At 35.7% G+C, this 25,531-nt stretch overlaps 1 protein-coding gene across 1 annotated transcript in view; it reads right to left on the bottom strand.

Moving 5' to 3' along the window:
* The window catches only part of UPK1B (uroplakin 1B), a 28,797-nt gene extending 3,557 nt beyond the window's left edge, over nucleotides 1-25,240 (bottom strand). Inside the window, exons 1-6 of the mRNA XM_015819181.1 lie at nucleotides 25,175-25,240; nucleotides 13,967-14,054; nucleotides 11,156-11,356; nucleotides 3,988-4,062; nucleotides 3,347-3,469; nucleotides 749-928 (exon numbers count right to left, since the gene is read on the bottom strand). Of these exons, the coding sequence (XP_015674667.1) occupies nucleotides 749-928; nucleotides 3,347-3,469; nucleotides 3,988-4,062; nucleotides 11,156-11,356; nucleotides 13,967-14,035 (648 nt within the window). The 5' untranslated portion in view covers nucleotides 14,036-14,054; nucleotides 25,175-25,240. The remainder of the gene's footprint in view (nucleotides 1-748; nucleotides 929-3,346; nucleotides 3,470-3,987; nucleotides 4,063-11,155; nucleotides 11,357-13,966; nucleotides 14,055-25,174) is intronic.
* Between the last annotated feature and the right edge of the window lie 291 nt (nucleotides 25,241-25,531).

Raw genomic sequence — 25,531 nt, 5'->3', positions numbered from 1 at the left:
AGAATTGACACAGTGTGCTGGTTTTTAAGATGATCACAGCAGTCCATTCCTCTCCTATTTTAATCAAATAACAGTAGGCCAGTAGATCTAGTAGAGTGGTGAAGAAATGGCAGCATATCCATTAATAATATTTCAGCCTATTGAATTTGTATAATTGTAATCAAGATTAAGTCGTTAAGTTTGATAAGCAGTAGCAGCCCTGGAAAATCTACCCTCTGCTCTATTTCCACTTCCTTTTCCACACTCCTTGTCCAGAAGTAGTAGTGCCACTACTTTTCCACCTATTAACAGTTGACTGGTATCCTCAGATTAACACATTTTAAGATGGCTGCAACAGCCATCTCTGGTTTCTCCTAAGAATTGCCTTAAAGTAATGACATAGGGTAGCTAGCAATAGTAGGCCATTCTGGAGTTTTGAATGCCTAGCTCCCCATGAAGCAACTGCTCTTGCTGAAGGGTTGGGAAGGCAGAATGTTAAAGGTTGACTTATTTTGGTTGGCAGCTGCCCTGATTTGCTGCTTAACACAGCTGCTTCATTTTAACTTATGGTAGGGCTAGTTCTCTCTGACATAGGACTTACTGGGAGGAGGGGTGTAAAAGAGGGAACACTAGGAGAAGAGGAACATTTCAGCCTACTACAATAGGAGAAAATATTGGTAGCATTGAGCACCCCCTTAACATTTTAGAGAAGACAAATATCAATGAGTATTTTGATTGCTGCAGAACAAAAATAAGAAGAAATTCTTACTGTGTTATGGTAATAGCCAGGGATCCCTAATTTGCAGCCATCCAAGCTAACTGCTTTTCCTAGGGGATCCATAACACAGCACTGTCGTGGCCAGGGAAAATCTGCATCATTGTTCACCGTCCGAAAAATGGAGGTATATGTTTGCCAGTCGATTGGCCCATTCACACCACAGCATTCATTCTGGATTTAAGAAAGAAAAATGTGTTTGTTAATAAATAGGCCACTACACTTGTAATTTTTTTAAAAAAAGAAAGAAAGAAATTGTAGCCAATTTACTTTTTTACTAAAAATGTGAAAAAGATTTATATCCAATGAACCAGCATCAATTTTACAATGTTTCACACTGTAAAAACACTGAAAATTGTTGGAATGTAACAGAACTGGATAGAGTACAAAAAGTACATCAAGGAACTCTGATTTCCTCAGATAGATAATTTACCGGATATTACAATGAAGTTTCGAATCATATCAATGGGGAAAAAGTAGTTTATATTTTTTCAAAAACTCCGCAAGTTTTGAGCTAGCTCTGCATCATCTCATAACTTTAGTGAAATTCATATAAAAATGTTGCTTAAGTTCAAGACAATAAATTGATAGATTAGGACAATTATTCAGAACATTTCTCATATATCGACAACCTGTAGTTTGTGCAATTGCATAGAACAAGTAAATTAGAAGCTCAAATAGGAGAAGGAAGATGTGTTAGATATGTTTGCTGCCATGAGTTATTTCTAAAAATAATAAAGGTGGTATAGAAATAAATATATACTGTAACATAGTCCTTGAAATACTGTAACTCTTTTTGACAGTAATCCCTGAGATCAGGACTCTTTATTCTATATGCACCGTAACCATATTCTACCAAATATAGTTATAATTCCCCTTCACGGTTTCTCTATGAACCCAGAAGTTTGAGAATAGAGTCAGAAAGCAGGTTTTTATCTATTGGCCAGGCTTACAGTATTTGAATGCCTGAAGATGGCATTTGTATCTCCAAAGCTCTAAGCAAAACAATAAATGAAGATTCAAGCTGTTCAGAAATTGTAAGTAGTGATGTACTACAAGCAATTTCTAATCCTATATGTGTTCATTTTTAAATGATCTTTCCACTCAATTGGAGTAATGCATGATAGGATTATAGCTGCAATCTCTTTCTTTTAAATTCCACACTATTGTCAAGCTCAAGAAGCAAAAAACACACAGATTTCAGAACGATATCTTAAATGCTATAAAACACAAAGTTGAAAACTGTAAGATCAACTTTTTAGGTAGTGAGCCAGTTAATCCAGAATCTCTTTGAAATGTGTTCTTCCCATGATCTGCCCATCTGGTTTGCGATGAGTCTGTTCACACAAACTGAACTTCTCCCCCATCTGCTTCCCACAGTACCTCAGGCTTTCATGCTAACAGTGTAACAATCTTTTCCCCGCTACTGAAAGAGGTACATTTTTTTCTGAACTTCACATTTAGCCCTAAAGTGATTTTCTGGGAGCCCTACTCCCAAACTAGAAAATAGCACCAATACTAATTTTTATTTAATAGAAGTCAGATTTATACTTAATTAAAATTAAATTAATTAAAACTGAATTAATTGAAATGAAATACAGTCCTAGAGGAGATTAACCCTGACTGCTCTTTAGAAGGCCAGATCCTGAAGTTGAAACTCAAGTACTTTGGCTACCTAATGAGAAGGAAGGACTCACTGGAGAAGAATCTAATGCTGGGAAAGATTGAGGGTAATAGAAGAATGGGACGACAGAGAATGAGGTGGCTGGATAAAGTCACTGAAGCAGTAGGCGTGAGCTTAAATGAACTCCAGAAGATGGTAGAGGACAGGAAGGCCTGGAGGAATGTTGTCCATGGGGTTGCGATGGGTCGGACACGATTTCGCAACTAACAACAACAAAATAGTAGGCATGTTATTCTCTAATATATATATATATTACTACGTTTGGAGTTATGTGGTCCTGAGACCTCAGTTGTGCACCCCTGTATTTGCTACTACATCTTTTTTGTTTATATCTAGAAAGGATCTTGATGTCATTGAAAACATTAAGCTTTAATGTGTGAATGAAGAATAGCCAAAGAGAGGTTAAATTAAATGGCTTTGTATAGCTGTTTAAGACACTTCCCATTGAAAAAATTGAGATGATAGCGCTCAGCCTCAAAGGTATGATAAAGAAGGGTTACAAACAATAGCAAAAGTAAAGATTTATTTTAAAAATCCTCTTAGCATTTGACAAAAATATCAGCAAAAAATATTAAGGAAGCCAAAGTTTTTTGCATTTCATTATTAGAACAGAGGTATAATATACTTGTCACCCAGAGAAACACATTCATTTATATAGAGCTCTATATATTTCTGGAATATTTAGAAAAATATTCTTAAATGAGACAAAATTTGACAAAAATATCAGCAAAAAATATTAAGGAAGCCAAAGTTTTTTGCATTTCATTATTAGAACAGAGGTATAATATACTTGTCACCCAGAGAAACACATTCATTTATATGAGAGCTCTATATATTTCTGGAATATTTAGAAAAATATTCTTAAATGAGAATCAAGTATTAGTCCCAAAGTAGTACAATAGTCTTACCTGCAACATGAGACGATTCCATGTCCGGGTAATACCTTCACTCTTCCATTTGTCATCATTGTTGAGTGGGTTTGGATTCTGGTATTTTTCCAACATTTGCTTCAAGAAAAGTTCATTTGTAAGCTAAATGGTAATGAAAGAGAGGAATATGAGTTTTTTTTCCTATTTGGAGAAGTCACATCCTTGATAACATCTAGCATACACATCTTAGATTTTTAAAACTAGTTAAAATTAAACATTTTCTTCCAGTAGTACATGCTAACTAAATTTAAATAACATTAACTCAAGCTCAACCCACAAATTCCAGTTTTTGGTAAACTACTTCACTGAATAACTTTAAGGAATTCATCTGTGATTAGGCTTTATTTAAAAAAAAAAAAAGAATTACCATATCATTAGCAAATGTGCTTGCTAATGAAGTGATTCTAGTCAACAAACAAATAAACTCCCCCAGTCCACAGAAGTGGGAGAAAGATTTCCTTTCCCCTAGATTAAAATAATGAATTAAAAACTTGTTCATACCATATAAATGTACTGCCAGACCTTCGACATGTTTGCAGAAATGAATCCCTCCCCTTTTAACCTCTACACTGAATTGAGAGCATCTGAGAGAATAGACACATCACTGGTAGAATACTCACGAAATCCCGATGCACTGTTGCTGTGATGCTTGAGGCCACTTCAAAGGCAAAGACAATCATCATCAGGATGATGTACTGAACACAAACAAACAAAACACATGTCACAAAGAACATTCAATATACTTCAATCTCAGATTGAGTGCTATAACACTCTTCCCCTGAAATCTGTCTTATTTCTTTTTCTTTCATCCTTTAGTTTCCTAGAAATAAAAGCTTGGGAAAGAAGCAGGAATGGCTTCTCAAGCAACTTTCAGCTAAATTATTTGTTCACATATTGTTCATAGACGTCTACTGAAAAAGCCACCATACAAAAACATTGCAATTTTTAAAAAAATGATGGAATCAAAGCAGGAATGAAACAACAAGAATACAATAATTTGGAATAGCATCTTGCAATTCCTTTTTTTAAAAAAACAACACAGTTTAGGAACCAGCTACATTTTTCCTGGGAGCAAGTTCCATAAATGGGGCACTATTATTGAGAATGTTCTACTCCTGTTACCATGTTGTACGCCAGCTAGTGGAACCAAGACAAGGACTCACCAACCTACTTTAGTGTATGTGTTAGATGGTATTGAATTGACAGACCTTTAAAAACATTTTGTTCCTTTTGTCTGCAAAAGTTTATTGGCAGAGAACAGAATTATGTGGGTCCATTTAATTACTCTGCTTAACAATCTAGGAAGCTACCAGCCACAGCTACTAGTTAGCATTAATTTGCTATACTAAGAATATACAGGTTCTCTTCAACTTACAACCCATCATTTAGTGACCATTCAAAGTTACAATAGCACTGAAAAAGTTAGTTGCAACTGGCCCTCACACTTATGGCTTTTGCAGCATCTCCCCAATCACATGATTAAAATTCTGGTGCTTGACAACTGGCATGTGATTATGTTGTTTGCCTTATCCTAGGATGATGTGATTACCATTTGCAACTTTCTCAGCCAGTTTCCAAAATGCAGTGGGGAAGCTGAGGGTAAGCTGGATTTGCTTAACAACCACAGGATTCACTTAACAACCATGGCAAAGAATGCCATAAAAGTGGGTATGACTCTGTTAACAACTGCCTTGCTTAACAAGAAATTAGAATTTCTGGTCCCAGTTCTGGTAATAAATTAAGGACTACCTGTATTCATGCAAATTCAACATCAAGGAAGATCAATCCAATTGGGTGCTTAACCATAGCATACCTTAATAAAACAGCAATCAATCTAATTAACAGAGTGGTGTCCAAAGTAAAGCAGTAGTTGGAATAACAACATAACTACATGTTATTTTATCTCCCTTCTGTCAGTCTTAGTCCTTACTATGTTCTGACTGCTTTATACATTCAATTCTCAACATGAACCAGATTCTTGACAATACAGTCACAAATGAGTAACAAGTTGTTTACTGAGCTCTTTGCCTAGCATATTTTCCTTTGCTAATAGTATGGGCTGGAAATACTATGCTCAACATCATATTTGATCTACAACTACTTCAGCCATACCTGAAAAATGAAAAGTTTTTCCTATAGTAAGTTATTCAGGAGCTCCAAAACATTCATTAACCTGTCTATTAAAAATAATATCCACTTGTGAAATGTAGCATTCTGTGATTATGTTATCCACCAAATAATACTGCCTATTATACAAGTAATAAACCATTCAAAAGATTATCTGGCAAATACACAGTGAGAACCATATTTTGCATTTGTAGGACAGTATGACCTGCAAAATCCATGTCAACATGTTATGATTGATGTCTTTATTGTAGCCTGCTTTGCCCGCTACTCTGTCTAATCTATTCACTGCATTTTGTAAAGCCTAAAAGCTCTCATGCATTGAGTGCTAATGCTGATTTTCTCCAAATTCTGGGTATTCCAATGCCAGAGATTGTTTTTACCATTAGTTCTTGAAGTAGTCTCCTTATGAACAGCAAAACAGGATTAGCTTGACATTCAAAATGTAACATGAACTCGCATTTTGTTGAACTAACAAATCCAAAGTCTGAGACAAAAACAACTTTAAAAAGTCCTGCCTTGAAAGAAGGAGAAAATGCAACAAAGGGGAAAGAATAAAAAAAAGGGAAATAAACTTGATGTTCTGTAATCTTAAAGGGAAATAAGAAGGATCTGTGTAAATATTTCATCGAAATTTCTGCACAGAAGGATAATCTTAGGAACAGCTTTATTAATAAACTTAAGAAATTGTGTTCAAACTTGGATATACTGTATCTATCCCAATTTATATAATCCTTCAAAGCTCTTCATTGAAGTGCTAATGATTTGAGATAAAGCTATTTTCTATCCTTTTAAGACCATTTTAAATGCATCAGTTTTCTGATGTTTTGAAATAACAAATGCCACCAATAAAAACTCAATCAGTCTTATAGTGCATCATTTTTTATGTCTAAAGAAAATTGGACATAAAATCAACAGGAGCGTTTATGCCAAAGTTTGCTAAATGATTTTCCTGGTTTTTTTGCAAAATATTTTCACGAAAATTAAAAACTAGTTGGGCATTGCCCTACAACTGGCATTGTGTAGTACTCTGCTTAACAAAGTTTATGGTTTATGTAGTATGCAGTAGTACTGCAATGTAAAATTAACTATTAATAATTTTCAAGATTAGTTCTTGCTAATTTACTAAAGTTTAAAAGGCATTCTGCACTAAAGATTCCAATACAATTCAACATGTTGAAACTTTAAGTCATAATTTCATCACCCCATGGCCTTAAAATAAAGGTTTTATATAACATGTAAGATATTTTAAATGAAATAAGTATTATAAGTAAATATGTATTTACTATTATCTTCCCATTTCTTCTTTTAATTGAAAAACAAATAGTTTTTCAGATTTCATATTCCTAAGTATTAAATATATTAGTTACTAAGAGTCAACAATGACTTGATGGTACATAAAAGGTTCTTCTATGAGATATATTTAGACATACTTTGTCTATATAATACGATCTACTATAGAGGTTATTAGCTTTTGGTCTTTTAAATCACATACCAGAAGCATTTACTTATGTATATCTGCAATAAATTGTCCTAGCTCTGGAGCTGCTTTAGGCAACATCAGCAGACTTTAGCCTAGAAAAGATTATCTGTTTCTTCTGAAATTACTGTTACATTAACATTTGAATCCATTTCAGTGCTCTGTAACTACCTATATTTATTTCTAAAAAATCTTGGGGTAAAAGGAAGATAAGGTCTCCCATAATAATAACTTCATTGCTAATCTCAAGATGCCAGGCTGTTTTTCAACTTGTACTTTCAGCAATAAGTGGACAATTCTGCTAAGCTGTAGTTTCTTTATACTTTGAATGTCAAAACTGAGAACAGGCTATGTGTAATTGGAATTTACTTCAGGTACTATTGAGGAATTACTAAATCCTGCTGTTTGTGAAAAGGTTATTTTCCTATTAAAGGTCTAAGCTTTTCTACTAAGAGTCTATTAAGAGCCCAAGCTTTTCTTGGTAATTTCCAATTTGACTTTCATACATTTCAGAATAATTTGCCATTTTTATTATAGTGTGTGGGATTAGATCTTTCAGAACCACTGAACTATATCTTTCAAAGATCCTGGAGCACCGGGGAACTACCAGAGGATTGGAAAAGATATGATGTAGTTCCCATCTTCAAAAAAGGAAAAAAATGGAGCCAGGAAATTACAGACCTATCAGAGAGCTAATTTCAATAAACTTAGCGAGGGCTTGGGAAGGATTCCATGGATGAGAATCCTCAAGGGAAAAACAACTCAAGAAGCTTGGGAAATTTTGAAAAGTGAGATAATAAAAGCACAATATCAACAAAGAGGAAAAATAACAGCTCTCAAAAGAAACCAGCATGGCTGCATAAAGAACTCTCTGATAAATTGAAAGATAAAAAGGACTAGTATAGAAAGTGGAAAGAGGGGCACATAACTAAGTCAGAATATCAGCAAATAGCCTGAGCCTGCAAGGATGAAGTGAGGAAAGCTAAGGCTCAAAATGAACTAAGGCTTGCGACCAAAGTCAAAAATAACAAAAAAAGCTTCTTTCAACATGTAAAAAACAAGAAAAAAGTGAAGGAAACGATTGGTCCATTAGTGGGGGAAAGTGGCAAGAAGGTGACAAGCAACAGGGAGAAAGCAGAACTATTTAATTTGTTTTTTGCATCTGTCTTTACACAAAGGGAAAAACAGACCAACCTACTCAAAATAGTGTCATAAAAAACAGAATAGAAACGCAAGTTAAGATAGGCAAGAAAACAGTAAGTGAGCACCTGTCCAGCCTAGATGAGTTCAAATCACCAGGACCAGATGGATTACACCCCAGGGTTCTCAAGGAACTGGCAGATGTGATCTCAGAACCACTGAACTATATTTTTCAAAGATCCTGGAGCACTGGGGAACTACCGGAGGACTGGAAAAGAGCTGATGTAGTTCCCATCTTCAAAAAAGGGAAAAAAATGGACCCAGGAAATTACAGTCCTATCAGCCTGACCTCAATACCTGGGAAGATTCTGGAAAAGATAATCAAACAACGAATCAGCGAACACCTAGAGGCAAACAAAGTCATTACTAAAAGCCAATATGGGTTTGTCAAAAACAGATCATGCCAGACAAATCTTATCGCATTCTTTGACCAAGTGACAAAATTAGTGGATCAGAGGAATGCTGTGGATATAATTTACTTGGACTTCAGTAAGGCATTTGATAAAGTAGATCACAACCTACTACTTGATAAGATAGAAAAGTGCGGGTTAGACAGCATCACCACCAGATGGATCCGTAGCTGGCTGACTGGCCGTACTCAGTGTGTGGTCCTCAATGGAACCGCATCTACATGGAGGGAAGTATGTAGTGGGGTGCCCCAGGGCTCTGTTCTGGGCCCATTGCTCTTCAACATCTTCATCAATGATTTGGACGAGGGAATAGATGGGGAAATCATCAGATTTGCAGATGACACCAAGCTGGCAGGAATAGCCAACACTCCAGAAGTCAGGCTTAGGATACAGGAGGATCTGGACAGACTTGAACACTGGGTGCTATCTAACAAAATGAAATTCAGTGGTGAAAAAAGTAAGGTTCTACATTTAGGCAAGAAAAGCCAAATGCACAGGTATAGTATAGGTCAGTGATGGCGAACCTTTTAGAGACTGAGTGCCCAAACTGCAACCCAAAACTCACTTATGCATCGTCAAGTGCCGGGTGGGTGTGGCCCATTGGCTGGGTGTGACCCATTGGATGGGCATGGCTGCGGTGGTAAAGGCAGACTGGGTGGGACTAAAAAGTTCAATCAATCAATTCCAACTTTGCAAGATCTTTTTTTTCCCGCAAGAAGTTGAAATTGATTGTTTGAACCTTTTTTTTTTTTTTTTTTTTTGCACACAGCGACGGAGGCCTAAAGCGAAAAGGTTTTATAAAACCCAGCTGAAGGCCTAGGACTGGGGTGACGGCACGCATGCCCACAGAGAGGGCTCTGAGTGCCGCCTCTTGCACCTGTGCCATAGGTTCGCCACCACTGGTATAGGTGGTACCTTGTTCAATAATAGTAACTGTGAGAGGGATCTGTGGACAATCACTTAAATATGATCCAGCAGTGTGCTGCAGCTGCCAAAAAAACCAACACAGTGCTAGGCTGCATTAACAGAGAGATAGAATCAAGATCACATGAAGTGTTAATACCACTTTACAATGCCTTGGTAAGGCCACACTTGAAATACTGCATCCAGTTTTGGTCACCATAATGTAAAAAAGATGTTGAGACTCTAGAAAGAGTAGAGAAGAGCAACAAAGATGATTAGGGGACTGGAGGCTAAAGCATATGGAATTGGGTATGTCTAGTTTAATGAAGAGAAGGACGAGGGGTGACATAATAGCAATGTTCCAATATCTCAGGGGTTGCCAAAAGGAAGAGGGGGTCAAGCTATACTCCAAAGCAACTGAAGGCAAGACAAGAAGCAATGGATGGAAACTAACCAAAGAGAGAAGCAACCTAGAACTAAGGAGAAATTTCCTGACAGTTAGAACAGTTAACCAGTGGAACAACCCGCCTCCAGAAGCTGCAAATGCTCCAACACTGGAAGTTTTTAAGAAGAGACTGAACAGCCATTTGTCTGAAATGGTATAGGGCTTCCTGCCTGAGCAGGGAGTTGGACTAGATGGCCTCCAAGGTCCCTTCCAACTTTTATATTCTAACTTGAGAATAATGTCATGATAGAAATGAATTTCCCAGTTTCTTAAAATAACTCTTGCAGAAAGGGTGTAACGTGCAGTATCAAAACAAAGAATGAAGTGTGTGGGCTGTTGCATTTTGGAGCAACTGAAATTTCTGGATACTCTTCAAGTACAAGTTCATATAGAAAGAATTACAATAATCTAGGTGAGTGTTTGTTCTCAGGGCATCCTATTCCACGTAGGACCACAAATGATGCATCACCTGAAACTGGGCAAAGATCTCTTGGCAGGGATCTGTGCATCCAAGAGGAACCATTCCACCTCAGATTTTAAATATGAGAATTAAAGCTGGTACAGTCCTACAGTCCATTTGGTTCTGAATTGACAACTGCTCCATCTTTCTTGGATTGGGTTTGAAACTATTTTTATCTGTCTAGACCATGATAGCCCTCCAGCCACTAGGTTAAGACTATTGTGAAAATTATGTAGCTACTGTATGCAGTTCTGATCATAATCATTTCCTCTTGCCTTATTTGGTTGCATAAATATGCCTGAAGTCAATCAAAAATGTTATTTAACTTTTAATTGTACTGAATGGGGATATTTTCTTTCTAAAGAAATGTGGATATAATTCCTTTGATAATAGTCTCATCTTAAAATGACAAAACTGAAGACCTGGGGAAAAAAATCATTTTTTCTTTTTTTATTCATGTCACAGTGGTTGACAGCAAACCATGCAAAGATACCTTTAACCAAAAAGTTTCTACTTCTAACAAACTAAAACTGTCATTAATTTTTATTTGTTCAAAAAGTGCCAGCACATATAATGATTTCAGTCTCTGAAACTCTGCAAACACAGTATTTCCTTGACAACCTATTCATTATTGTCTCCCATGGTATTATCACTGTTTCAGAAGTCCCTTTGTGCAAAAAGCACAAGAATATACCAACATATACAGCTAGTGAATGTATTTCTTAGTTTGTAAGATCACTAATACCTTTTGTTGCTACAAACTTACCACTAATAGCATTGTCCTGTTTGACTTTATGACACCAACAATACCAAGAACAGATAGACAAAAGAAACAGAAACCAGTGAAAATCCCAATCCAGGCAGCACCATAGATATCATCATTGTCCGTAGCTTCCAGCAGTGGATATACAGAGTTTTGATCAGACACGAAGAATATACATTCAGCCATGAGTGCGAGGCCACAACACTGAAACCAGAGAGACACATGAGTTATTCCAGAACATTCTCAAAATTGTTGCATTCGTTTTTAAGACAAACATCTGAGCCAAACAGAATACTCTGTTTGAATCACATGCTTCCTTCTTTCATAAAAAGGATACTCCAGATCAAAAAATACTTATACAAATTTGTAACTGGAGCATTACAGATATCTTGCATAGCTTCCATTCTTCCAGCTTCCAAGTGTTTGCTTTAGTTCTGGACTCCTTTGAATGGAAAATGGTTTTTCCTCAAACTGGTGCCAATTTCTCTTTAACAGCCATTATGTTGGTCACATGATACTTATCCCAATTATATTGTCTTTACTTTATGTATTACTTTTTAGAAGAAATACTACTTTTGTATACTTTGATTCAACAAAGACATTTTCTTTTTGATTTTTTTATAAGAAAATGGAGAAGCTATTTTTCACTCACAATAGGCGGTTATTCTTGTCTCCTCAAATGAAAAGCACATTTGCATTTTTTACATTTCAAAGTAATGCTGAATTAGGAAATACATAGTATACATCCAGGCTTATACATACAGACAGACACACACACACTCCTAATCCTAACATGCAACTTAAACCATAGAAACACATTTATCAAAGTACAATAATATAAATAAACAAACAAATAAATAAATATGCTTTCTACATTCAACTGTTATGTGTAGTGTATGGATTTTATAGCCTAGCATGGCTGCTCTTCTTCTGGCATGGGCCAGATTAAGGAATGAGAAAAAAAGGGGAAGGGTGGGAGAGAAGCAGCTTCAGCCTTGAAGGGCAGCTGCTGTATTAGGAATGAACTGACCTGGCTGGTAGCCAGGGCTGGTCTGGGGAGATTTTCAGGGGCAATTTCATTGGGGCAGTGGGGTATATAGGTCTTGGGTACTAGAGCTCTGGGCAGACAGCCATCTCAGTTGCTGCAGGACATGCTGCCAATGTAACCCAGAATTGGAGAGACAGATGGGAGTGGAGAGGGGAGATAAGAGTAAAATTGGAGTGAACAGAGAAGGTGAAGGGAGAAAGGCTGGAGAGAAGTGAAGTGAAACTTCCAGACAAGTATTGGTTGTTGTTTGGGGAAAGGAAAGCGATGGTCCAAGGGTGGCTTCCCTGAAAATATGGAAGTGAAGACCCAGAGGAAAAAGCTCCATTGAGGACGCACGACTCAGGAGGGGAAGGAGGGATCTGGCTGGATGCAATTGGTGGCCTCACCCAAGACCCTGGAGGAAAGAAGGGGAATCAGCTGCCAGTAGAGAAGCCCTGGTTTGGAAAAAGTGGACAGAAGATCCTGAGAGAAGTTCTTCTGCCAACACAGGTGTTCAACTGAACTGGAAAAAAAGTCAGGCAACACTAAGTACGCTCCACTAATCCCATTCCAGTTCAGTTTAGTTATTTCTTTTTTCTCTCTTACCAAGCCCAGAAACAAGGGGTTGAGACAGAAAGGGAAGAGGAGGAAGGAGAAGAGATAGATGGGAAAAATCATCACAGGGAAACCTGGAAGTGAAAGCTGATACCAGGTGTTTTTATCCCTGTTGTAAATAACTGTATGTAGTAAAAAGCATAAAAAGTCTCCACTGTGTTTTGGTATCCATTACTACCTTTGTAAATCCTTCATACTGCAACAATCGGTTGTTAATTTGCAAGGGAATGACTGGATTCATGCATTCAACGAAACCAAAATAAAATTACCATAGCAAATTTCATTTCCAAATTTCAGCTAAACCCCCCCCCCAAAAAAAATTGTTGGGTTGGGTTTAGCTTGTTTATGTATAAAGAAGGGACTTTTTATCATTTATGGTGGACGTGTGATAAAGCAAAAAAAAATATTGGAGTAGGATTCATATGTTAATACAGAAAATTCTTAAAGTGAATATGGAAAGAAAACCTTTTCTCTTGAGGCTAATGGACAAAGACCTGGAAAAAAATGGAAACTTGATGTTATATATGTTGACAGCAGCAAGATTAGTTTACCTTCAGACATGGTAGACTACATTGATTCCCACAATGGAGGAATGGTTGCAAAAATTGATGGAGCTAGCAGAGATGGCTAAACTGACTGTTTTGATTAAAGAAAAAAAAAATAGAAATACTTTTACTGTTACAAGGAAACCGCTTCTGGACTTTGTGCTTGAGGTGGGAAAAAAATGAAATTTTGATTTTGGGCTTTACCGATTAGATAGATCTGTTGTTATTGAAATGGCTAGTTTATACTATTTTGTAAAAGTAAAAAGTTGAGGTTTGATATTGATATTCTATTTTACTGCACCAAAGGAAGTCAGAGGTCAATGACTTTTTTTCTTTTTTCCCTTCCCCCACATTTCTATTTCCTTTCCCCTTCCCTATCCTTCCCACTATTTGCTTTTATATTTTCTTTGTATCGTATACTATAGACTAAAAATTTTGGAATTCAGATTTAGCTTGTTCTATAAAATGCATCTCTGCAGTTTCTAAACCAGAATTTGGGGTTTAGTATGATATATCAATGTAATCAACTGTAGCTTACAAAGCTATTTTTTTCCAGAATCATGGTTTAATCATGTGTGAACCTAGACAGTGATATATTTTTGAAGAAGCCATTGTTAAGTTACTTACCCCTAGGACAACATTTCCCAGAATTAGTAAGCCCTGAAAGCATCGCACACCAGTATCTCCTTTTGCCATCTTCAGTTTGCAATCCAATCTAGAAAGGAATTATACATGGGTTAATACTGCAGGTTCTCTCAAAAACTCTGTCGTTTCCCCCTCTTTTGAACCCTGAAAGCCACACAATCTTTGGCCATTTCCAAGACTGTAATAAAAAGCCTCAAAGATTTAAAAAAATCACAACAAAACAATCCTACAGTTCTACAATAACTTTTAAAATTGTACAGGAAAGAACACCTGTTCTCACTTCATTAGCAAATAACATCTTAATCAATCAGAATAGAGCTGGAAGGGACCTTGGAGGTCTTCTAGTCCAACCCCCTGCTCAATCAGGAGATCCTATATACCATTTCAGACAGGTAGCTGTCAAGTCTTCTTAAAAAGGGACGAAGCACCTACAACTTCTGAAAGCAAGCTGTTCCACTGTTAGGAAGTTTCTCCTTAATTCCAGGTTGCTTCTCTCCTTGATTAGTTTCCATCCATTGTTTCTTGTCTTGCTTTCTGGTGCTTTGGGAAATAAGTTGACCCCCTCCCTTTTGTGACAGCCCCTCAAATACTGGAATATTGCTATCATGCCACCCCTAGTTCTTCTTTTCTCTAGACTAGCCATACCCAGTTCCTGAAACCACTCTTCATATGTTTTTGTCTCCAAGCTCTTAATAATCTTAGTTGCTCTTCTTTACACTTTTTCCAAAGTCTCAACATCTTTTTTGTAATGTGGTGACCAAAACTACATGCAATATTTTAGTTGTGGTCTTACCAAGGATTTATAAAGTGGTACTCTTAAAGAACAACATGTTTATAATCCTTTAGTTCTGAGGGATGGAATAGAATGGAATGGAATACTTTACTGAACAAGTATGATTAGGGACACAAGGAATTTGTCTCCAGTGCAAAAGTATTCAATGTACATTCAAAGCAACAGAGTAATAATAATCATAATGATAACAATAAGAGGGAGTAGTAGAGAAGATGAGAAAGATAATAATAGTACTTATAGCCATACAACATGGGTAAATAGACATAAGAGAATTAGGTGAGAATTAGGTGTTCAGCAGAGTAATGACACAAGGGAAAAAACTGTCCCTTGGTCTAGTTGTTTTGGCATGCAATGTCATATAGCAGCATCCCAAGAAAGGAGTTGAAATAGTTTATAACCAGGATGTGAGGGAATCTATAGATATTTTCTCAGCTCTCCTTCTGACCTGCACATTATACAGGATGAATATGTCAAATATTACCACCTGTATAAAGCATACAGTATTTAAAATGGCACCCATCAGCCAATCTCCATAGTAGCCAAGCTGAACAGATTCTGCTATTCAAAATTACATTTGGAGAATTGCATTTTAAGTGAAGCATTTCTCATGTTCATTCCTCACAGAAAACCATGAGTCATATAAAATGTTTATTAACTTTTAGGTGGGAATTATTACTTAGGAATTGATGAAGCTTTTGAACACATATATTGTAAGAAAATATTTGCATTTCTACCTCAGTTGAATTCTGATATTATTTTGGAATCCATTCTACATGCTTTTATTCATATAATTCATTTCTCCACTGATTATTTGTGCTAGAATTAAAAGTATCATGTTTCTTGCATGTTATACCATTCCTAGGAAGACAATGGTTGAAAATGTTATTTCATATTTTACAGCAGATAGCCTACAGCAAGCTTGATTCAACCTTTTTGGGTGAGAAAGCCACACCCATCAGAAATTCTGATGCAGCCACTGTTATGGAACTGGCTGAGAAAATAATTCAAAGAGCCAGTTGCAGCTAGAACAAGGGAGACCAGGAAAGTAACATTCCGGTTGAATGTTTTAAAATTCTGAAACTTTCTGCTCAACATTCCAGTCCTTAATATCTTCCATGGAATTTACACACCCTCTCTACCATTCTCTCTCATGTACTTGCAGGAGCAAGACTACTAGGCAGGTTTTTCTACTGCTATGCAGAACTACTTTTTTCCCTATTTTTTTCAATCATTTTTTATTTCTTTCAGAGGAGAAGAGAAGTTCAGTGATATTTGTATGGATGAAGTGTGGTGTTCTTGTTTATTTTTAGTTATGAAATGGGGAGGAAATTTGGATATCCTTTTAACATTATATAGTCCTTGGTTCCTTCTTATACTTTCAGTAAATCTATTGCTTACATATAATTTTAATAAGGATTTTTTACATAAATAAAATTAAACATAAGAACATATATAAAAGAGGACTAAGAAAAAGAAAAAAAGCAAAAAGTGTGAACAAAACAGTACAAATAAAAATGACAAGAAAAAGATGAAGAAAAGACTTCCAATGTTCTTTACAGCATTTGCAGAACAACATACTATCCCTCTCTCTGATTAAATTACACTGTTCCCCTCTATCTCATTTTCAATCTTTTAAATCAGGAAACTCAGAAATCACCATTTATTTTTTTTACATTTTCAGCAAAATGTCATAAGAGTACTTGCTTCATCCCTGATCAAATACTACAATTTTGCCATTTTTGAAGATTTATCTACATCTAGTGGGATTCTGCCCCATGTAACATAAATCCAGCAACTGTGTCTTATACTCTTTGATAAGAGAGAAAAACAACTTAACTCTCTTTAATGCGATATTCATTCAGATATTTGAAGAGTTCTATCATGTTTCTCCTGAGTTATCCTTTTTTCAAGATTAAATATGGTGTCCCAAACTGGGAAAAAACTCACTAGTCAAGATGAGTCTAACTAAAGCAGGACTGACTAGAATGATTACTTTCTGTAATTTGGAGACTATGATTCCCTTGATGCAAACTAAGTGTCTTCTTTCCAGTTATGTGACCCTGCTGGATCATATTTAATTGCAGACAAGTACGTTCACAATCTTTTTCACATGCGCACTTGGCATACCAGACGGCTGCCATCCTATACTTGTACATTTGATTCGTGGTTTTTTTCTGTGAACTTTGCACTTATATCTATTATATTTTCTTCTGTTATTTTTAAACTATGTCTGATTTTTATTTCTATATTCTATGTTAAATCTACCTTACCTGATTTTGTATCATCTGCAAATTTGATAAGCATTCTCTTCAGTCACATATAAGATAGATTGTTGTGGCATACCACCTAATACCATTCTCCAATTTTATGGATAACCATATGTTTTGTAAGCCAGCTATGTAATCAGTTTATTGCAATCTATAAATAATCAGCTTGCTAGTCAATTTTGTCTGATCTTTTGCTGCAGCCAAGATATAGATATAACATTCCACAATCTATTAAGGAAGTGATTTAAAAAATGAGATATTACTTTGTCAAGATATGTTCTTCACAATTTCTTGGTAGCTTCTAATAAGTATACTTTTGTTTTCAAAATGTTTACATATTAAATCCTTACAGATTGGCTTTAAAATATTTCAAATTGATACCTAACAATATTCTAAATTGAAGTTTTCTGAAATTTCCTTTGCCCCTTTGGGGAGAACTTTTACTGTCTTCCACTCCTTTGGCACTTTACTAATTCTCCAGTTTTTCTCAAAGATAGTACATAGTTCAGCTGGACAATTAGCAAATTCCTTTAACACTCTAGGAAGCAACTGACCTGATCTTCAAGTTTAAACTTTTTCAAAATGAATAGGTATTCTGTAAACATATTTGTATAATCTCAAATTTCAGTCCTGCTCCTTCATCCTACACTTCTCAATTTCCTGATAGAACATGTATATCTGCTAGAGAAAACTGAACCACATTGAGTAATTCTTCCTTCTCTGTGTTACCTATTAATGTTTTGCCTTCTTCACTGAGCAGCTGGTGTACTGATCTTTTCCCTTTATTTTTTTTAATTCTTAGTATCTCTTGCTTAGTAGTCTATTATCAGAGCTATTATTACTGCTTGCCAGCTGCTAACATGCTTTTTGAAAGGCTCTAAAAATCATACAGAGAATTTGTGTTCTGCTTTGTTTTTTTTGGATAAGTAAAATAAGAATAAAGTACTGAATCTCTTATGGCTTAAAGATTACTGAAATAACAATGTTAAAATTTGAGATGCCCAAGGGTTCTTTAGCACCTTTGATGCTAGTAATATTCATAATATAACACAAAGTAATACAAAGTTAAAAGAGGGTGAGAGATAAAAAGAAGCAGTATAATTAATTCTGTTCTGTCTTTATATAGAATGAAATGTCTGTGTGACCTCTAAGATGTCTAGTAAAGCTTCTAAATCAGCTTCCATAACTCAATGCTCTTCAGATATGTTGAATTACAGTTCCCAACATTCTACATCCACTATGGCCAACAAATAACTGGCTGAGAAATTATCATAGTTACAGCTCCAAACTCTTAGAGACTGCTAGACTGGAATATCCATAACTAGTTCAGCCTTCCCCAAAATGTTTACTGGCGCTGGTAAAGTTTTGCATTTTAGACTTGTTTATATCACCATGCTAGTACAATATCTCAGCTGTAACACATGGGTTTGGGGATCAAGACAAGGCAGCTACATGCCTGTAGAGGTATTTCTTTTCAAATCAGGAATGATCTGGATCTGGCTGTTTTGTTGTGTGTGAAACTTCCTAACTGAGCTTTGGTGCTTTTCACAATTGTAGAACCAAAGCTTAAAAACCAACAGATTCTTTTTGCAAGTAAACAAAGAGTGGGAAAACACCCTGACTCCACCAAAGCCTCAGAAGCCTTGTATAAAAGAGAAATATTTTTGAAAGGGTGTGGTTGAAAACAGAATCTTCTATGGGCATTGAACCTTATTTTACAATGTCCCAGCTTGCATACTCAGAAATTCCATTGGGTAATGGGAGCTGTTCTTTCTCTGTAAAATATTTCATTTCCTAATTTTTCCCTAAATAAATTATGTCTGAACACTTTGATGCTCTGAAGACTCTTAAGAGCTAGGAATGTTTGTTTTCAGCACTATATTTAAGATTGGCCTTAGCTATTAGTTTGTTTGCTTATTTACTTATTGCATGTATATTCTGCCTTTATTCTGCCTTTATTATTCAAGGTGGCGAACATATCCAACATACCTTCCTCCTCCTATTTTCCCCAGAACAACAACCCTCTGAGGTGAGTTGGGTTAAGAGAGAGTTACTAGCCCAAGATCACCCCAGATGGCTTTCATGGCTAAGGTGAGACTAGAACTCACAGTCTCCCGCTTTCTACCTTGGTGTCTTAACCACTAGATCAAACTGGCTTTAGTGTATATGGGTGACACAAAATACAAAAGATGCACTGGGGAAATAATGAAGCACCCAAACTATCTGTTAGTACAATGCCACCTAATAGGTTGGTAATGGACAAGAATATGCTGACTCTCTAGATTAAAGATTATAACCTGAATATAGCAGCAGGAGATGCTTGGGCTAAAATTGGCATTGGTTTCACTGGTGGCATGCTAGCCAAAATGTGCTAAAACCTTAACCAATTAAAGCTGGAATGGAGGCAAAGATCAATATCTGAGGGTGCGTCTGATGACCCTGTTGCATTGAAAACTGAAACTCAAATGATAAGAACAATAAACATAAAGACCATTAACTAATAAATGAAACATAAGCAAGAAAAAACAGATATCTTGTGATGCTGTGAAACCAAAAGGAAAAAAAGAGGGAAGGGGAGGATCTGAATGAAGGTTGTACTAATCTTGTGGAGTGGAGTTGATGAGTACATGCATAAAAGTGAAAGTACATTTTTGAATGAAAGGAGTAAAATGAATGGCAGAAAGGATGAAATGGTATAATTGTGTGTGTGTGTGCGCGCGCGTGTGCGTGCGTGCATATGCACCCATACGGTGGTGACAGCTGGATGCTACATCCATTGAACACTAACAATGGAAGAATTATGGGGAAAACTGTGGATCATTCTGAATGAATGAAATTCAGGGAAAAAATATTCAATAAGATGACATGAATGGATGACTGGGAAAAAGACAGCATAGTATAGAAAACTGATTGGGCAATTCAGAAATACAGGAATGAAATTAAATGAAAAAGAATGGTAATTGTTGATAAGCAGTTGCTTAGAAAAACATCTAAAAGTTTGTTTTAAATGTGTTTGAATATAAGTCTTTTCATATGTATATGAATGCAAATATAAAAGCTTTATTTATTTGATTGTCTGTGATGAAAGACAGAATTAGTGAGCAATATGAGAGTTATGACAGGCTCAGTGTATGTTACAGATCAAAATTTTGTTAACATCCAGAGTTGAACTTGGAGGGAAAGTGGATAGTGAAAAAAAAATGGAAAGAAATGAAGGAAGAATGCCTGGGAAAGTGAAAGCATGAAACCTGTATAAAACCTGATTAGAATATAATCTCCCAATAAAATGAATGGGAAGTGGATGTAAGGAAAGATGTTGAGAAAACGTCTTGGAACAAGGCATGAAGGATTATGCTACAGAATCCCACAAGTATATTAACAGGAAAATGTTTGGTGGGATAAGGAAGTTATTTTTTTCCTGCAAGTTGGATAAATATGCAGAAAAGAATGATTACCATGAAAGACAAGGCAGAAAAATATTGTATAATATGTTTAAAGGAGAAAAGATAATTGTAATATCAAGGAGGTAAAGGGACAGATAACATTAAAAATCAGAGCATTGTTGATGGAAATGATAATTTTTTTGAGGTAATAGATGAAGAACCAGCAGCTTGAATAGATCCTTGCTTCCAGTGAGCATTCTGACATGATTTCCTGTAATTACTGAATTGATGGTTCTTTTGATTGTTCAACAAGCACAAAGCTAGGTCCAGATTTAGTTATATTTTTATGGAATGAATTTTAGGTATTGGAATTGGAAATTTTCTAAACTTTTTCTGTAAGATGCGTATTTGTATTGTTGTGGTTAGTAGCTGATAGACTGATCCACAATCCACATCCAGCATCAGCATCAACAGTTCATCAGAACTTTTCTGTCTCTTGCTATGTAATCTATTTGATTATGGTGCTGTCCATTTGGAGATGTCCAGGTGTAGAACCATATTTTATATTTAAATAATGCATTAGACTTCTATATAGAAAATGGGCCCTGCCTCATTGTAGGTTCCTAATCTAATTTTTCTAATCATATACATTTTTCTCCAACTTTTCTTTTAAAGTTACAAGAAATTATTAGAACATGCTTCTTTGGTACTGAATCTACTATTTCTGGTAATTTTCTATATAATTCTTCATCTATTTCTTCTTCCATTGATGATGCATATACCTGTATAATCAAGAAACTGACTATCCTTGAAACTTGATAGAAATTACATTCCATTTTTAAATTTGGGTTTCACTTCCAAAATACAACATTTTGAATTTGTCTGATTGGAAATGTCCCATTCCTGTCTATTTTAGTTCAGTTACTCATAGAATCCCTCTCCTAATCCATGTCATTTCCATTTTAACAAAATCCAGCTTTTCTTGCAGTCATTTCATGTTTCCATTCTAAGGTTTTTCAATCAGCTCCTGGATCTCCCCACCAATTCTGCTTACAATCAGCAACTTGCTTTTCCAAAGGCTTTGATGCAATTATTTATACTGCCTAGACCTACTTCAGAATGCTCTTTATTCTTGCTTTGTAGCCAAATAGTTACCTCCAGACCTGGGGCCATCATCTTTAAAGGAAAGATTACTCTATTTCTTCATAAACTTCTTTCCATGGGTTTTATTGCCATTTGTGAAGAATTATGTGCTATTGTTTTCTTCCTCAGAGTTTCCTCAGCAATAGAGTTGCTACAACTTCAGCAGTGGCTACTTGGTCATAAACCCATCAGATGTATTTAACCTTGGCCCTATGCCAGTATTGACTGCTCTGCTGCCAACAGCCAGGAAGATGGACTATGCAGTACTTCTAAAGCAGTCTTGTAACTGGTCATGCCCATCATAGCAGTTAATTTATAACTAGTGCTCAACAGTCTAAGTGTGTTTACCAACCTATAACATTTAACAAAATAACAACCCCAGATATATTATACTCTATAAGAATGGATAGTACTGGTATATATCTCTGCATTTACCTGCATGTATGGGACTAGTCCAGATACAATGTCTTAAAGAAAATATACTGAGACACAGAAAGCAGAAATCTATAAATGAAATCTATAGGGCTGCTCAGACCAGAACAATCCATAGCTTCTCAGTGCTTTTTATTAATGAATATTTGGAGCAAGATAAATGCAGCTGTTGTAAAAAGTTCTTCCCTGGTCTCTGTTAGTTTCTTCTATTTACTTAGCTACAAGCAAGCTGTACTGTATTTATTGATCGTGACTCCAAGTTAATGTGTATATATGAATGCAGTTTACTCTTAACAATGGGATGGGATATGCTTAATCATTCCTTGACTATCCTGTCTCATAGTCAGGGTATAAGCATTTCCCATATATATTTTGGAGCTTCCAACTAAAGCTCAGCAAGATTGCCAATCAAAAAGAAAATCACAAACAGTGCCTGTTAAGTGTAAGTTTCAGTTGGTTATTCATCAGTTTTTTAGAATAGGGAGCTGATACCAGATGCTAGAACAATTTACCAATTGAGAAGCATCCAAGCATAGTCAAACAAATGCAAAATTTCTCTGGACTGGCAAGGTATTCTCAAATCCCTTATTGACATTACACAGATCTGTAGTGACATGCCCTGAATTTAATTCATTGCATTAGAAACAAACTTCTGTTTTTCCATTGAAACCATGCTGCCTTTTTACTTATTTGTTATCTGGTAGCAGAAAATGCCTTGTCCTAAACCTTCATAAACTCAGCATACTTGGTGCACTACAGCTATGGATATTTATAGTGTTTTTCAAATTTTAATATATAAATACTCAAAATACTTTAGAAATTCTCATGAACATGGTCAATGGCTGACTAAAAGTTCTGGGAGCTGTGACTTCCAACACATATCTGGAGACCATCCTAATGAAAAAGGTTACACTGATGACATTTCAAATATATTAAATCACCAGCCCCATCTACACCGTTCGATGAGATGATATTCAAAGCATATTTAGCATCTTTTTTAAAAAAATTCTCCTCTTTTCTTTGAACTTGTTACTATTAGAGCTTTTTACAGAATAAGCAAAAAGGAATTTGGTTTTTTTATTTTGTTCTTTATACAACAAAAACATCAATCACACTGACAAACATGGCTATTATATAGTATTAACAGTACTGACAACATAGTCTTAAGGTGTCATCTTATCTGCCAGCAACTGTTTTGACTGTCAACGACTGCAAATGGTAATATATGGCAAATTTAAGGTAATGATCTCATTATCCTTATATTAAATTAGTAAAATGCATTGGAAAATTTGGATTGTATCCAGATAAAACCGTCATTAGATTTCAATGAATTTACTTAACTCCTTTTTTATGACCCTGTTATCCCTTAATTTGGGGTAGAGTTGGAGCAACTGGATGGAGCTGAGCATTTACTGGTTGGATGCCCTTCCTGACACCATGCAGAGTTTGCAGCAGATATTTTTTCTTTGCACCCTAGGAGAGAAACATCTGCCGCTACCTAGTATTGAATTCTCAACCTCCCGAGTGTCTTCACCACTAGGCCACCACACTGTTCATTGTCCTTATACTAAAGGAATAAGGTGCATTTGAAAATCTGGATTGTATCCAGATAAAACCATCATTAGATTTCAACGAATTTACATAAATGCAACTAAATTAAGAACATCAATTGGCTTGGTATCCTTTTTCCTTCAAGTGTTTTTTTTTTTATTTTTGACTGAACATTTATTTGTTATCAGTTATATTTTATTTGTCATATTATGCAAACTAGTAACCATAATAATGAACTGAACAAAGTCAAGATCCAGCTTAGTGTCTTGAAGAAAAAGGCACTTTAAAAAAGAGTTGATAAATACATGAAATCTTAATATTTGCAAATATAACAGGAAATGTTTTCAATCTTATCTTACACTGAGATTCTTAATAGCTGAGGAAAATTTAGCTTAAATTGTCTTTGCCCAGCTGTTAATTGTAAGTTATACAAACTATGCTATTGTATAAGAATTAAGTCTCTTAACAAGAAGCTTACGACAGCTAAATCAAACTTTATAAAAAGCTATACAACCCACGACCCATTGGGTCATGATTTCAGTGATATTTCCTTACCTAAACTGATAACCAGAATGACCATGGGCAGGCAAAAAAGCAGCAGGAACAGGAGCAACCTTTGACTTCCTACCAGCTTACCCATTGACTTTGCTTGTGGGAAGCTAGCAGGGAGCATCAGAAATAATGATGAAAGATCATGGTTGATCACATAGGTGCTGCACTGACCATAACTTGACCAATACAACTGATCTGAAGATTGTTGAAATTTCAATTCCATAAGAATAATAGGTTCCACACTTAGGATACATTCTTCAGGTTAGCCCACTTGAGGTACCTTGATTAAAAAATTGTTACCCTGTGATGCACCATTTTGCCCAACTGAAGACAGTTTTAGTAGCATACAGATAGATATTAACCATTTATATACAGGAACACACTTCACTGAACTGAATAAGATTTCCAAGTAAGATCAAGTTTAATGGATATTTTAAGGATTCAACTCTGGATCTGAGCATAAATACAGTATCGGTAATTGAATAAGGGACCATTCAAAAGAATTATAGATGGCCCATAAAGTTTAGAAGAATGTACAGAACATAACACATCAGTTTTTCAAACTGATACCAGTCCATAATGGTGCTTTGTCAGCTACTCTACTGCATATAACTCAGCAAGGAAAATGCTGAAACCGTCTGTAAAATAACTTGAATTAGGTATAAAGCTACAACGTCCATTTACAGGCATCACTTTCTGTTAGCTTTTCCTGATTAAAAAGGAACTGTTTGCTCAAAAACAGTGAGAAGGCTTACAATTTTTTCACTTGCATTCTACAAGTTTTTCTCACCTACATTAAGCAGCAATAGCATCATAACTTGTTTCTTCTAGGAAACATAAAAATAAAAAGCTTAAAGCAACACCCCACATTTAGATTAAACTGTAAAGTATGTAAATAATTTAAGGGTTTTCTATTTAGCCAGCATGATCAAACAGGAGGAACCCAGTGACACGTTTTGTTTTGATCTCATTAGTGTTAGATATTAATATGTGCTAACTTTGCAAATATTTTAGATTTAACAATAGGAAAAGACACTTTAGATCAAAATTCAAGAACAAGTTTACTCACCTTCCTTCACTCTGAAACCAAGCAATTCGCTGTGCCAACCTCCCCCCAGTCACTTTTTAAAAGTGCCCAAGGCACCCAAGAACAATGGCATTTGATTGGTCAGAAGGGAAGATCTATCATATGACACGACCCTAATCTGGTCCAACCAGTTCTTAGTTGTGATAGGGCCAGCAGGTCTCTTGAGCCGCAACATTTACCCATTATAGTGGAATGTGGTCGTACTCATACCCATTCACCAAACTTTATGAAGTTTCTATTATTGCATGCGATCAAACATTAACAAGTGATTCATATGATCTTTAAAAGTAAATCGGGGAAAAAATAAAGAGCTATTATTTGCTTTACTAAATATATACA

Source organism: Protobothrops mucrosquamatus, unplaced genomic scaffold, assembly GCF_001527695.2.
Source record: "Protobothrops mucrosquamatus isolate PMUCROS unplaced genomic scaffold, P.Mucros_1.0 scaffold869, whole genome shotgun sequence".
In the NCBI taxonomy this organism is placed as follows: Eukaryota; Metazoa; Chordata; class Lepidosauria; order Squamata; family Viperidae; genus Protobothrops; species Protobothrops mucrosquamatus.
The sequence above is the reverse complement of the archived record's forward strand: the minus strand, read 5'-3'. Positions and strand labels throughout refer to the sequence as shown.